General features: G+C 32.0%; 1 protein-coding gene across 1 annotated transcript; it reads right to left on the bottom strand.

Annotated features, from left to right (window-relative positions):
* Window positions 1-2148: 2148 nt before the first annotated feature.
* LOC129904306 (uncharacterized) lies at window positions 2149-9789 on the bottom strand. The gene is made up of 4 exons (XM_055979853.1): window positions 9683-9789; window positions 8570-8744; window positions 8119-8183; window positions 2149-2501 (listed from the first exon to the last, which is right to left on the bottom strand). The coding sequence occupies exons 2-4, from the start codon at window positions 8712-8714 to the stop codon at window positions 2427-2429; spliced, it is 285 nt and encodes a 94-aa protein (XP_055835828.1). The 5' UTR covers window positions 8715-8744; window positions 9683-9789; the 3' UTR covers window positions 2149-2426.
* Window positions 9790-14707: the final 4918 nt, after the last annotated feature.

Raw genomic sequence — 14707 nt, 5'->3', positions numbered from 1 at the left:
AGGTTCGTAATGAGGTTCATTAAAATGACTTTTTTGACCTGTTATGTGACATTTTTAAATTTTATTTTTTGAAAAGTCTGGTTCATGGCCCAATGCACGGCTGGAAAAATTGAGATTGGGAACAATCAATTTCATTGACTATTATTTCACATCCTCAACTCTCGAGTACTGACTGCACCACCTAGACATCAACCCCCACACCCTTTATCGGGTGCCAAATATTAATGTATCAACATGTTATAACCGGTTAAATAACATTGACAATATATAAAAATTCTCTGTACCGTCAGTATATATATAACTTACGTTCACAGAAAATTATATTATCTAAATTATTTAAAAGATGATTACAAAAAAAGTATTCGAATAACTTGAAAAATAAAATATTATTATTATTATTAAAATGCATTAATAGATAATAAGAAATTATTATCATCAACTTGTAGGAATAAACATAAATCACCTAAAATCGAATTATTCAAAATTAAATTGAAAATTTCAAAAACTCGATAACCGATACAATATTCGAGAGTAAATTTCAGAATTTTAGTATTCCATTTCAATACCCAAATTCTTACAAAGTGTATACAACTGTGTAAGTTAAATGGTTAGAATGACGGTGGATTTGCTGAATCGGTGGCTAAAAGACACAAATCCATGAAGCTTTCTTACGTGGGACATGCGTGGAAAATGGAAATTGACTCGTAATTCTACTTTGAATTAAATATTTAATACTATAGTACTAGTTATAAATTATACTTTTAAGTTACACGATTATCCTTCTTGTACGACAAGAAGAACGGACTCCCAAAATTCTTCAACTTGTTATACAAGTATATGTCATATTTTATTTTGATTTTGCAATTATAACTAATATGAACTATGATTTTTCATTTTGCACGTTTAGTCCTGTCTTTTTGTTGTTGTTGGAATTCAAATGTGTAATTATCAATTACTGACATTGATAAACAACCAAAAGGGATTACCTATGGTAGGAGAAGTGAAAAACTAGCCAGATATAATTCAAGATTTTAAATCTGTGGGAGCAAACTACCAAAAAAAACAAATCCTTTCTAACAATAAATGATATATATATTATGTTTTTAAAAAAATTATATACACAGGTATGAAACGCTACCGACATGGTAGATTTTACCATAGTTAAGAGTGTTTTATCCAACATTAAAACTAGATACTAAGAAGCTACAAATTGGAATCTTGTTGTCTCGAGAATTTGTTGTAAACTAAAGTAAACCTGTTTACCTTTTTTTCTTTTCCCGAGCCGAAGGTCTTTCGAACACAGTCTCTCTACTTCGTGGTAAAATCTGCATATATTCTACACTCTCCAAACCCCACTTGTAAAATTCCACCGGATATGTTGTTGTCGTAGACAAATATATTTTTTACTTTATATGGATATAAACAGAGTAAATGTACATATTTGTGCTTGTGTTCTCCTTCCATTGGTTATAGTTTTTGTTCATTCTTACCCTTATTATTAGTCGATTATCTCGTATTTGACCTAGTCATTAACGGAGCCCCCGCGTGAAATGGATGAACTCTATGTGTCCACATTTTCGGATAAAACAAGTCCAAATTTATCTTAACTTTTGACTATAATTTTAAAACTACCTTGGATTGGAGCTTCATTAGGAGTAGAGAGCAAAAACAAGATTTTCCTAACGAGTTAGTTAATGTTAGATCAAAAGTCAAATGGACGACAAAGTTGTTCAATTTTGCTTTCCAAAATAAAAATAAAAAAGAGAACCAAATTTCTATGAACATTTTTTTTTTTGCAAGTGCTTTGTCTAGATTTCAAGAAAATATACACAGAGGAATTCAACTTAAAACTTTTGATCCCCACTCTAAATGTTATTATCAATAAAATAACACATTGGTGTAAATGGAATATTTGCAAAAGAAGAGCACAAGACAGTTAGTGCACCTACCATATCACGCTTTGTATCCTTTTGCAGAAAAGTTTCTGCCTTTATCTTATTTGATGTAATCTAATCAGCAAAGATACTTTTGTTTATACTTTAAGCTTTGAAGCTGCAAAAATTATTCTCCTACTTCTGCCAGTTATTCCAATCTACCGATATTATTCCTATCCTAACCACCTCACCGTTTTCTGGTCCAAGAGGGGTATTCAACCAAGCTAGTTAATCAACATAAAGAATGTAGCTACAAAAGCATCAAACAAGAGTGATCATGTCACCCATGACATGTTTAGATAACAAAGATGAGTAACTAAAAAAGGAAAAGGAAAAAGAAAAGCACAACTTTTTAATCCCAGCAAAGTAGTCACTATAGAGATGTGCAAGAATGGGGATCAAACAAGTCGTCTCCTTCATGTTACGATAGAAAATGAGGATAGAGAAAAACCTAAATATCATTGAAAAGGGGATCATTTTTCTCCTTCAACCTTATTTTGCAGATTCCTTTGCCTCCGTACTTGCACTTGTAGTTTCCCTCGGGCATTGGGATACATAAGGTTTCAGCTGAAAAAGAAATTCATCAATTGCAAAGTTCTGCAGACTTCACATAAATTGAGTAAACAAAAAGGTCACAAGTTTCATAAACATTCTCTATGATCCAGTGAATACTTAAAACTTTTTCCAACACTAGATACAGAGACTAGTTTCTTTGACCTAAAAGACTATAGACTATGTTTTTTTAATGGAACTCTGTATATTCAACGATAATTTCCAGAGAAGCTGAGACAAGGAGCACTATCATGGAAAATAATGGAAAGTGAACTCCCGCCAATATTTAATGTCAAGAGGAGAGAAAGCAGCAGCAGCACAGAACACAAGAAAGTGCAATCTGATCATTGAAAATTAAGCTCATTTTGGGGTATGCTGGAAAGTCCATGTTCTAATCCATGGGCTAGAAAATTGCTGGGTCTAACCTACCTCAAGCACTATCTCTTTCAAGATTTTAAAAGACTTTAGAGGAAAAGATCAACGTGATGGAATTACCCAAAGAATGTAAAATATTCCATATTTTTTGACAAAAAGGAAGTGTATGGTGTAAAGACAAATCAGAAGAAGGTGGTGATCTAAGCAAATGTTGGGCTGGTGGGCCCAATAGAAATCAGAAGTGACAATGTATTTCCTAGAAGGGACTGAAAGTTTATAGAACTTTTTTTGATAAATCAAAAAGAGTTCATTCATAATACACCAAGATAGGTTATCTTAACAGAAAGCGTCTTGTAAAAGTTGTGGAAACTGGCAACCTCTAGCTGACCAACATATTTAGCATTTATACCATCATCTACTCTTTTAACTCTTAGCTCATCTAAGATACATCATGGCAAAAGAATAAAGGTAGGAATGAAAAACTAACACGTATATACTTTGATAATCCGATTCCCGAATGACTAAAATCTAGCTACAAATTTATATACTTTCGTTAAACATCTCATAGGTAGAAATAAAGTTGAAAGCGAGTAATTTCGGTCACTGTGTGAACAACAGAAATTCTAATTAGTAAATACATCTATATCAGGTCTACTCTGTAAGGCTCTTAGCTCATCTAAGATGCATCATGGCAAAAGAATAAAGGTAGGAATGAGTGAAATAACGCATCATTACTTTGAAAACCAGAGTACAAATAGACTACAATCTAGTTGCAAATTTATATACTTCCCCTAATCATCTCATGCATAGAAATGAAGTTGAAAATGAGTGATTTCGGTCACTGCATGAACAATACAAATTATAATTAGTTCTTACACATGACGGATATTTTATAAACTGGCCTGTATAACTTCACAAAGGCCTTATGTGAGGAAACAAGATGATTACTTCTCCAAATGAAAGAAAAGAAAAGGAGAAATGAAAACAAGTTGAGTAATGAAAGAAATTGCAACACACACAGGGCCAGCATAACAGAAAGGATTGTTACACAAACAGATATTCTAGGCATTTCTATCTCATTACCATAAACATAATAAGCTGCAAGACTTTGGATATCACCCATCCAAAAGTTCGATACTAAGAGACATAAGAACTCCTAGGTTGTTCTCACTCCTAAGAAGAAACAGTCAGTAGAATGTAAAAGTAGTTGTCCTATAGAATATACATGCCTGCTACACAACTACCTTTTATCTTTCTTTCTCCCATAAAATGAAAAGAGGTAAGTAAAGTTTTTACATGACATCTTTTAGATTATGAAAGACATGATAAAACTAGGTTTTGAGCCTGATAGAAACATATGTGTAATATAGCAAAGTATTTTGGAAAATTACTAATAGAACTTCTCTTTCATTGGCAAAAGCAGATCGTGATCCAGGAGCAGGAGGCACAGTCAGTGTATTCGGAGTGTTAGCCGGCTGGGAGAAAATACACTGGGTAAACACTTACTCACACCGAGTGTTTACACCAAACCAATAAATGTAAGACATGCATCTTTCACATACATATTTAACACTTAACCATGGTTAAGTGATATGTATTTACCCTTTCATTGTTAACTTATCGGGTATTACTTTATTGGTTTGATATATACACCCGGCGTGGATAAGTTTTCACCAATACAACACACCCATTGATGATTGCTCTCTAAGAGATTGGCGCCTACCTATGGGCCGCACTTTTAAGACCTATTAAAACTCTTACGGGTGGTTTGGTAGGTAACAAGCTATCTAGGGATTATAATCGGGGGATTAAATAATGACGGGACTATTTAGTGGATATACTTCTATTGATAGTTGTTTGGGCTAAATATGGGATATAATATAAAACATGTGTTTGGTTTAAACCTGATAAATTGGTATAAACTTTTATTCCACTTTTAATCTTGGCTTTCTTAAAAAAACAAATTCGGAGAAAAGCTTTGGAAAAAGGCAAATTTTGTTGTAAAATTAGAGTTGGATGCCCATATAAGATGGGACCCACCCACCTTTCTTCATTCCAATCAGCTTTCCACTTGGTGACCAAGGAACAATTTTGTTCATTACATTTTGGCTAAAAATAGCCATGTCAAACAACAAAGTAAGAGATATACATACAGTTCTCTCTTTCTCTTTGTGCTTATTACTTTAGTTTATTTAATAACACGTTATCAGCACGAGACTCCGTCATCTCAAGCTATTTTAAACAGGTAAAAAGGGAAAGAATTTTATTTTCCTAAAATGTCTATTATTTCTAAACTTGAATTTGTTGCCCTGAATATATCGGGCAAAGGCTACTCGTCATGGGCACTAGATGCTGAAATCCACCTGGATTCGATGGTCTGATAAATATTATCGAAGATAATAACCAGGTATCTCACCAAAATCGTGCCACATATTAATTGGGGTATAAAAATATTACCACAATTTTTTTTGAAACTTAAAAAATAATACCACGATTGTGGTATAAAGAGATCTTTTTTCACACCTCCCTAGGAGCTCGTGACTCGAATCCACAACCTTAAGATTGGAGGTGGAGGGTGCCCACCACCTGAGCAACCCTCTCTTGTCAAGTATAAATAATCCTGAGATTGCTAATCCCGATTTTTTTTACTAAACATAGGATAAAATAATCTCACATCTATCTCACCAACCGACCCCTTGGGGACTAATAAATAAAAAAGAGGAAGGAAATCTAGATGAGTAGTGAAAGAAATTGCAACACATAGGTCTAGCATAACAGAAAGGATTGTTTACACATAGAGGTATTCTACACATTTCCATCTCATCAAAGATGAGTAGTGAAAGAAATTGCAACACATAGGTCCAGCATAACAGAAAGGATTGTTTACAGGTATTCTACACATTTCCATCTCATCACCATAAACAGAAGAAGCTGCAAGAATTTGGATATCAACCATCCAAAAGTTTGAGGCCAAGAGACATACGAACTCCTAGGTTGTCCTTAGAAGAAACATAGTTTGTAGCACTGTATTCTACACATTTCCATCTCATCACCATAAACAGAACAAGCTGCAAGAATTTGGATATCACCCATCCAAAAGTTCGAGACCAAGAGACATAAGAACTCATAGGTTGTCCTTAGAAGAAACATAGTTTGTAGCACTGTCAGTAGAATGTAGCAGTACTTACAGATGTTGTCATCCTTCAGAATATGCATGTATGCTACACAACTACCTTTTATTTTTCTCTCTCCTAAAAGTTGAAAAGAATGAAAGAAGGTAAGTAAAGTTTTTACCTGACATCTTTTAGATTATGAAAGACGCAATAAAACTAGGTTTTGAGCCTGCTAAGTATTTGGGAAAATTACTGATAGAACTTCTTTTTCATTAGCAAAGGCAGATCCTGATCCCCGCAAAGTAGGGATAAGGTATGCACACACAAAGACACCCTTCCTAGCTAAGACCCTATTTGTGGGATCACACTAAGTATGTTATTGTTGTTGTAAAGGCAGATCCTGATCCAGGAGCAGGAGGTACAATCAGTGTATTCGAAGAGTGAGCTGGGTTGGGAGAAAATACACTGGTTAAATATTTACCCGCACCAAGTGTTTACGCCAAACCAATAAATACAAGACACGTGTCTTTCACATACATATTTAACACTTAAGCATGGTTAAGTGATATGTATTTTTACTTAATTGTTAACTGATAAGGTTAACTTTATTGATTTGATGTAAACACTCGATATGGGTAAATTTTTACTCGTACACCGCACCCATTGCTCCCAAAAATATTGGCACTCTGTCCTTACTGACCTTGCCTTTCTTTAAAAACGCTTCGGGAGAAAAGCTTTGGGAAAAGGCAAACGTATCATTTTGTTGTTTCTTCAAAAGAACAGTGATACTAAGATTGTTATCCCACAAATCAATTGTGGTATAAAAATAATACCACAATCATGGTATTACTACTACTACTACTACTATACTGGCTACTTACATTCTCAAAAAAGAAGGAAGTATTATTTGCATTATCATAAAAAGTATTTTCAAACTATAAACTATTATACGCTAGGTGGTTTGATAACCAATTACTAATTTAAGATGGCACTGCAACACAATATAATGTTAATAGAATTCAGGCCTTCTTAGGGAAGAGTTGGGAGGAATTGGACTTGTTGGACCCCAAAATTTTGAATAGGACTTGAAGTCCATTAAAGGGAGATAGGACTTGTGTACAAACCTAGTCCAATTGGTTTGTGCAAGGATGAGACTTGACGCTACACATTTGAGCAAGCACTGAATTGAAAGAAACAATGGGAAAGAAAAGCACATTGGCCCCATCTCTCTTCGGTTTCCTAGATTCTTTTTTTGTTAAGAACTACTTAACTATAGATAATGAAATCCAAAAGCAGGACGTCCTAAGAACATATGAATAGCAACTGATGTCAAATAAGAGATTCTCCCACTTAAGTAAAGGGTGGGAATGGGATGAGGAGGAAAACGTTTGTTTCCTCTCTTTCTGTCTGCTTGATTCCCCTTGCAGAAGAAAGAATCTTGGAATGGCAGAAAGGATAAAGAGATTAAAGGAATACAATCAACTTGCTAAGTTGCAGCCGAATTTTATAACCTAAAACGGGCTAAGACCAGAGGCAGAAACACGGGTAAATGAAGAATGAAAGCACATGGTCCTCTTTTACTTTTAGCAAATTATTTACAGAGAACTTACTCTTGATCAGTGTTATCAAAAGTGAAAAAGCAAAAAAAAAAAACTAAGGTCTTTTAGGGCTTTAAGCTCAAATAAAGTGTGGGCGTTGATGAAAAAAGGCGCAAATGGAGAAAAACTACAAACATGTATGTGTAGTTCAAGATTAATAATCATAAGCATGAAATAACAAACATATGGACTAAAGAAATTGAAAAACATAATTATGATGAAGTGAAATATCAGTTGTTTAGCATCACATCAACAGGATTACACTCATTGTTAAGGTACATAATGACTTAGAGTTAGATCCTTGATGACAACACTGAAGCGCCCATAAAGTGAGGCAAAGCGCTCAACATGTTTTATGGCTGACTTAAGGGTTTAAGCGTGCCTTTGACAACATTTCTCTTTGATGAATGTAAATGGAAACAATGAATTATTTTAATTTTAAGTTCGATTTCCCTTCATCAAGATGAAAGGCTGGAAGGAGCAACCGAAAAGTACATTGATCAGAGAAAATATTGATTAGTCAAGACTTCAGTCAACGTTAAGTACCTTGAAGTCGGTCAAATCTGGAACAACGTAGTTAGGCAGCTTCTCTTGCACAATAACATAACCACCTGGAACAAGAAAGAACGATCTAATATTATGAACAAACTTAAATGTCTCCGTGTTTCTATGTGACGATAAATGATTACTGATTTTCAGCTTCATAAAATGCTGGAATGTTTAACATTCAAAAAGAAGGAATTCAGTATTTCTACTTCTTTATCACGGGCACATTATGAATCAAGACAAACATAGTCTGGGCCAAGCAAAAAAGAAATTTAAAGGCCTTAACTGGAGCCTAATAACTTGTCAGAATGTTGATACTGCAACCACATAAGCTTTTAACATCAAGGAGGCTGGATTTTTACATAAAGCTATAAAAAATCTGTTCCAACCACTGAGAAAAGACAAAAGAATAGCACTCCTAGTTCACAATACTTGAATAGAAATTTCAAACCTTTGCGAGTGTGAAAACCAGTAGGCTTGCAATTTTTTCCCTTGTAGAAGCCCCGAGGAACCCGTTTTGTAGTAAGAATATCAAGAGATGAAGTACGCTTTCTTCTGAAAGATCTCGCTAAACCTAATATCAGTCCCAGCGGCATTGTACAGTCTTCCAACTAAAAGAATTGTGCCTAGAGACAACAAAATACAACAAAAAAAGGATGTCATATATTTGCATAAGATCAAAATTCAATCTTTGAAGTTATAATCAACTTTTACTTATTAACCCTTAATCACTGGTTTTCTACAAACAAAAAAGAGTTTTTTTTTAAAAAAAGACATTATATATTTGCATATGATCAAGATTTAATTTTTGAAGTCATAATCAACATTTACTTTAAATCTCATTATCACCGATATGGCAATCTATTCCTCCAATTATCACCCCCAAAGTCCTGAGGCAAGGATAATGAGTTTACACCATGGATTACTATGTCATGAGGAAATACAGAAACAAAGCAAATCCAGAGGCAGTGTGAGGAATTCTAACAGGAAGATTAAAAAAAATGCTATACCTAGAAGCTTCTCTTTTGTTAAGGGTATAAACTTGTCTTTGCCCTACTTATACAGTGTAATTTACGGATGAAGGGGATTCAGTTGAACCCCCTTTCTTATCTTTAGCTCCGTCACTGAGCAAATACCTGGTGCTAAACACAGCTAAGAAAAAACCCTCTTTATCTCCTTACTATTCTACGCTTATGATCATTTATGAGTAGTAATTACACATTTGAATATGAATTACAAATCTACAAGTTTACACAAGTCTAATTTGTTCTTTTGTTTTATTCTAATAGAATTAATTTTAACTATTCAGTATTCTTCAAACAGCACTATGAACATTGCTATATCTTTCACATCACAGAGACCACATCTCTTAAGCTTTCTAAGTTAGGTTCTTTATTTTAAAAGAAGAATACTAAAACCTAAAAGGCAGCGTATATAACGAAAATGCACCAATCGAAAAAATCCAGATATTTCTGTTACGCTCTGCTTCCAAACACTATATCAATAATAAAGCATTATTTTAATCTCTACAGCATATAAATTAGAAATCAAGCGAGGAAATTACCAGTATCTGCTCAAGAAGAATGCTTGCCCACTAATGCTCAGTTGGAAGAACCGAGAAGACGACAACTCCAAGGGGGTGAAGAAGGCGTTATTGGGATTTAATAGTGTGGGGCTATTGAGAAAGAAAAAGCCCAAAATGGGAATGTCACATGTTTTGAGTGGGATGAAAGACGACTAGCAGCCCCAGCCCAGTAATATTCTTACTTGGGCCTAAGGCCCAGCATATTATCATGTGTCCATGTTACATTCCACCTCAGCATATCGTCGTGTAATATTTTTTGAGGAAATTCATAAATAGCTAAGAGTTGAAAACAATAACCCTTCTTAACTATAGTTTCTCTCTCTTTTAAAAAAAAAAAAAACCAATCAATTATCCCAAATTAAAACTTGATTTTGAATTGGGTATTACGCAAAACGATATTTTTACTACTCTTTATACTAGAAGATACATTATATATGAAATATATATAAAGCATTTATAACACAATTTTAATATATTAACATATAAACTAATTTGAATAGTGCTTGAATGTTTGAAATTCATGTATAATATTTTTTGACATCATTAAATAAAAGAAATAACTATAAACGACATTGTAATACATTTTGAATTCTATATATTATAGACATGTTTCAATGCATGTGGTGAATATATAACTAAAATATCTTTAATACAATAACATATTTTAGCACCGTTAATAAAAGAAAAAAATAAACAATAATTATAATACATTTTGAATTTAATATGTTATACATATTATAGGCATCTTTTAACGCAAGGGCGAATCCACACAGGGTCAAGTGGGTTCACATGAACCCACATTGTCAGAAGAATTTGATTTTTTCTATAAGTTAAATTCTTCTTCCTTTTGTTTAAGATAATTACTTTGTTTTTATTGATCTCCTTACTCAAATTTCATTAAATAATTCTACGTCATTTAAAACCTCTTAATAATTTGCTAGTTTCTCTTAAATTAATTTATACTAAATTATTTATTGAAATTGTTTACTTTATAAGATGACTTCTCATATAACTTACTCCCTATTAGGAGCCCGTTTGGATTGGCTTTAAGTTGGTCAAAATCAACTTAAGGTCCCTTTTCAGCTTTTGGACGTGTTTGCCTAATGCTAACTTTAAGCCAGAAAGTTCTTAATGTCAGTCAAAAATGAAAAGTTAGAATTCCTAACTTTTTTTTTCTAAGTGTTTAAAGTCATTTTCTTTGACCATGGAAATTACTTTTATATCCCTTATATTTTAACTAAATTCCCAAACTACCCTTTTTATTCTTTTAACCCTAAAATTCACATAATTTTTCTCATTTAAGCACTTTTATCCAAACACTCAACTGCTTATTTATAAAAATAACTTTCAGCACTTTAAAGTTCTAAAAACACTTCATACATAAAAGTTACTTTTTTTAAGCTCATCCAAACGGGCTCTAGTTTAGTTTAAGTCATACATATCCTTATTTTTGTTCTTTTATTTGTAATAAATAACTTTATTCTTTATCAATAAGGAAAAGAGATTTTAAATTTTGTCAAATTTGTTGGAGTTTGATAAAAATTTAATTCGTTAAAGACTATTATTTTTTTTGTTTAAAGCTTAACAAATTGTAAAATTCGTTGAAATAGTGTTGCTAAATTACATAATTTTTTAATATTTAGTTAACGAAATAGTTCTTTTTTATTAAATGTTTTAAATGTTTCCTCAATTTTTTGAGGAAAAAAAAGAAAAAAGATGTATTTCGATTTTAAAAATTATTCATTTTGTTTATAACCCTCACCCCTCCAAACAAAAAGAGTGTCTTGGTCAAATTTCACTTATCGATATCATTTTTATTGTCGGTTAAAATGATTTTTTATTGAACCCACTAAAATAAAATTCTAGATCCGCCACTGTTTCAACGCATATGATGAACATATAACTAAAATATTTTTAATACAAATATATTATAAGTATTATATGTGATTTCAAACATTCCAAAGTTTCACCTCTTCTTCTCCGATAAATCACCATCACTAGACCACCAATCGTTTATAGTTAATATAATTTTGATACAACTTTAATACAATTATCCGAGCTTCACCTCTTCTTCTCCGATAAATTGCCATCACCAAATCATCGTCGGACTACCAGTAGCTTCAATCAACCCCAAAACATATCACCACGCAATCCACCTACAACCATCAAACTTCTTCTCCCTATTTTTTTGGGTCCAAGCTCCATCAGTAGATCTGAACGTTCGGAGAGAGCTTATCAATCAGATCTAAACACCAATCTTCATGGAGCTCACCGAAGTTTGTGATTCATGACGAAATATCATATGCATCCATCTATAGAACTATATATATATTATATAAAATAATTTAACAATAATTCATTCCGTTCTTCCTCTATTCAGTTTCACCAACAAATTATTTTTGGCCTACATGAAATTTAGAAATTTCAATTAGATGTACAGTGTAGGTATATGCATTGTCTTATATTTCAACTTTTTTTTTGGTGTACACTGAAAATAGAGGCGCTGCGACGGTCATGGCTGATGGCGCCAACGGCCAGAACAGTGGTCTTGTTGTACTATGTGTTGAGTCTCCGATTAATGGCCAAGGAGAAGAAACTCGTAATCTGTTGGTAAACATAGGCTATAGAACTAAAAATATACCCCCAAAAAGGTAAAATTTAATTCTAAAAAATTCATTAAAGTAAAAAAAAACATTTTTGAAATGTTTAGTACTGATTATATACGATAATATTTAGTTTAATATCGCTTTTGTATTCACCACTACATTTAAACTACTCTGAGGATTTAGCTTTGCTTCCGTTGATCCAAAGAAAAAAAAATCGAACGTTCACTTAAGAATTTCGAAGAGTTTCAATTTTATCAAGCAAATACTACAAACCTAGAAACTAATTTGTGTCAACAAAACTTTGGAATATTTTGTGCAAAAACTCTTCAATTTTTTTTCTCGAAAAATGCTAATTATAAACTATAAGTATTTAAATTTGTTTGAATCATGCAATTAGTCTATCAATTCAAACTAACCGTTTGGTCATAGATATTCCCAAAAGTATTTGAGCAAAAACTTGGCAAATATCGTTTCATACAATTTGCTATTTTTTAAAATTACCCTAAAGTTTCATATTTTATAAAAACATTCATTATTTATAATTTTGGATTAAATTTATGTCCTAATTTGTTGTGCAGAATTTATACATATTTTATACAATGTTTATCTGAGCTTGCTCTCCAAAGTCACTTCCAATTACAAATATAGTTTTTCGTAAACAAATCAATGGCAATTTCCTTTTATTTTCAAATTCATATTAATTATGTTCATTATTATGACTTTTCACGAAACATGTTTATTATAAAATGACATTACAAATTTATAAATATATTTAATATGTTCTAGAACTTATGAATAGAAATTATATTTTTTAAAAAAATCAAATAATTCTCACAAAATATATGTTCAAATATATTATGAAACTTCACCAAAACTTCATTCAAAAATAAACTGTCAAAAATTGACTACGTCAACAAACTGCAACTCAAATGCGGATATACTATTGGAATACAATTCTCTGACAAACTTTTGAAAAAAAAAACTAGAAAAAGAAAAAGCTACAGCATTCTCTTTTGAATTTCCCATTTCACATTGCAGAGATTTTTATTTATTGACTTTGGTACATGTGAATGTAGAAGAAAACGTCAACATCGACGTCGATCTACTTCGTATAATTAAGAGCCCATTTGGATTGACTTATTAATTTCTTATAAGTTATTTTCAGCTTTTTAAAGTATATGTCTAATCAACTTAAAGTTATTTTGTGTTTAAAATAAGCTTCAATAAATAATTGAATTTGTTTGGATGAACTTATTTTAAGCAGCTTATAAGTTGAAAATAACTTATAAATCAAAAAATAAGTTAGAATGCACCTACTTATTTTTTTTAATTTATAAGCAGTTTACAACTTATAAGTTACTTAAGAATAAGTTGATCCAAACATGCTCTAAACGTGCTTTCTTGAATTAGATATTGTGTTTTTCGCCTTCATGAAACACATGTTTCACGGGACAAATCAATTGGAAGTTTAATTTGACCCTTACAAATTAGGAAATGAACAAAACATATTTTTTAATTATGATATTTTTAGCATATAAACTAACAATAGTTATCTATAAGACTATAACCCACCAATTATCGTTGATGAGGAGTCTGGGCAATTCAGCCGTGAAGCACGGTTTCAGAGAGCAAAACAGAATTATTAACCAGCATGTTTTGATAATTATAAATTTAATATTTTTGGTAGTTTCTTCGATGTTTGAAATCGATGTTTTTTGAGCAGACATTTTAGAAACTATTTTTAATAGATTTTTAAAGTATTGTAATACTAATTACGGCAGAATAAACTATTTCAAAATTCAAACTAACAATTAAATATATTAATTTTGAGCGCGCACGTCTAGACACCTTAACATAGTATCAACCGACAATCAAAACTTCAACTCATCTCTGATGAGTCTCGTATATATCTGACACTGACGTGACACATAAATTTAAAAATGTCTAGATGATCATTTATTAAGTTGGAGTGTTCAATTTATATATATAAAAAAAATATAAAATGAAGTATCTACGTGTGCATATTCAAAGTTGAAATGCTTACTAGGTGAGCCCAAATTCAAAATGTCTGTTTATTTATATTACGCCAATACAAAAAGTGAAACATTGTCAAGAGCATATTAGTCAAAAAGAAAGAAATACTTGCAAAGCTAAGTATACCTTTTCCGATAAATTTATATGAACCTGGTTCTATAGTAACACGGTAAATAATAAATAGACAGTTGGTTCAAAAAGCGGAAATTGGGAATCAGATCAGGAAGAAAAATAAAAGACAACTGTAGAGTGCTTTTTTGAAAAATGGTGTAATAAAGGTTATATTGTATTATGATATTTTGCTTTTTCTTCCACACTATATATTACCTTTGATATAGAGTCCGAAGGAAAACTATAATTTAGT

Source organism: Solanum dulcamara, chromosome 9, assembly GCF_947179165.1.
Source record: "Solanum dulcamara chromosome 9, daSolDulc1.2, whole genome shotgun sequence".
Classification (NCBI taxonomy): Eukaryota; Viridiplantae; Streptophyta; class Magnoliopsida; order Solanales; family Solanaceae; genus Solanum; species Solanum dulcamara.
The sequence above is the reverse complement of the archived record's forward strand: the minus strand, read 5'-3'. Positions and strand labels throughout refer to the sequence as shown.

What these genes read in the sequence shown, in the direction of transcription:
- LOC129904306 (XM_055979853.1), bottom strand. Translation starts at nt 8,714, where the DNA reads ATGCCGCTGGGACTGATATTAGGTTTAGCGAGATCTTTCAGAAGAAAG. An exon ending in TGGTTTTCACACTCGCAAAG is followed by an intron (nt 8,184 to 8,569) that starts GTTTGAAATTTC and finishes TTCTTGTTCCAG; the next exon opens with GTGGTTATGTTATTGTGCAA. An exon ending in CAGATTTGACCGACTTCAAG is followed by an intron (nt 2,502 to 8,118) that starts GTACTTAACGTT and finishes TTTCTTTTTCAG; the next exon opens with CTGAAACCTTATGTATCCCA.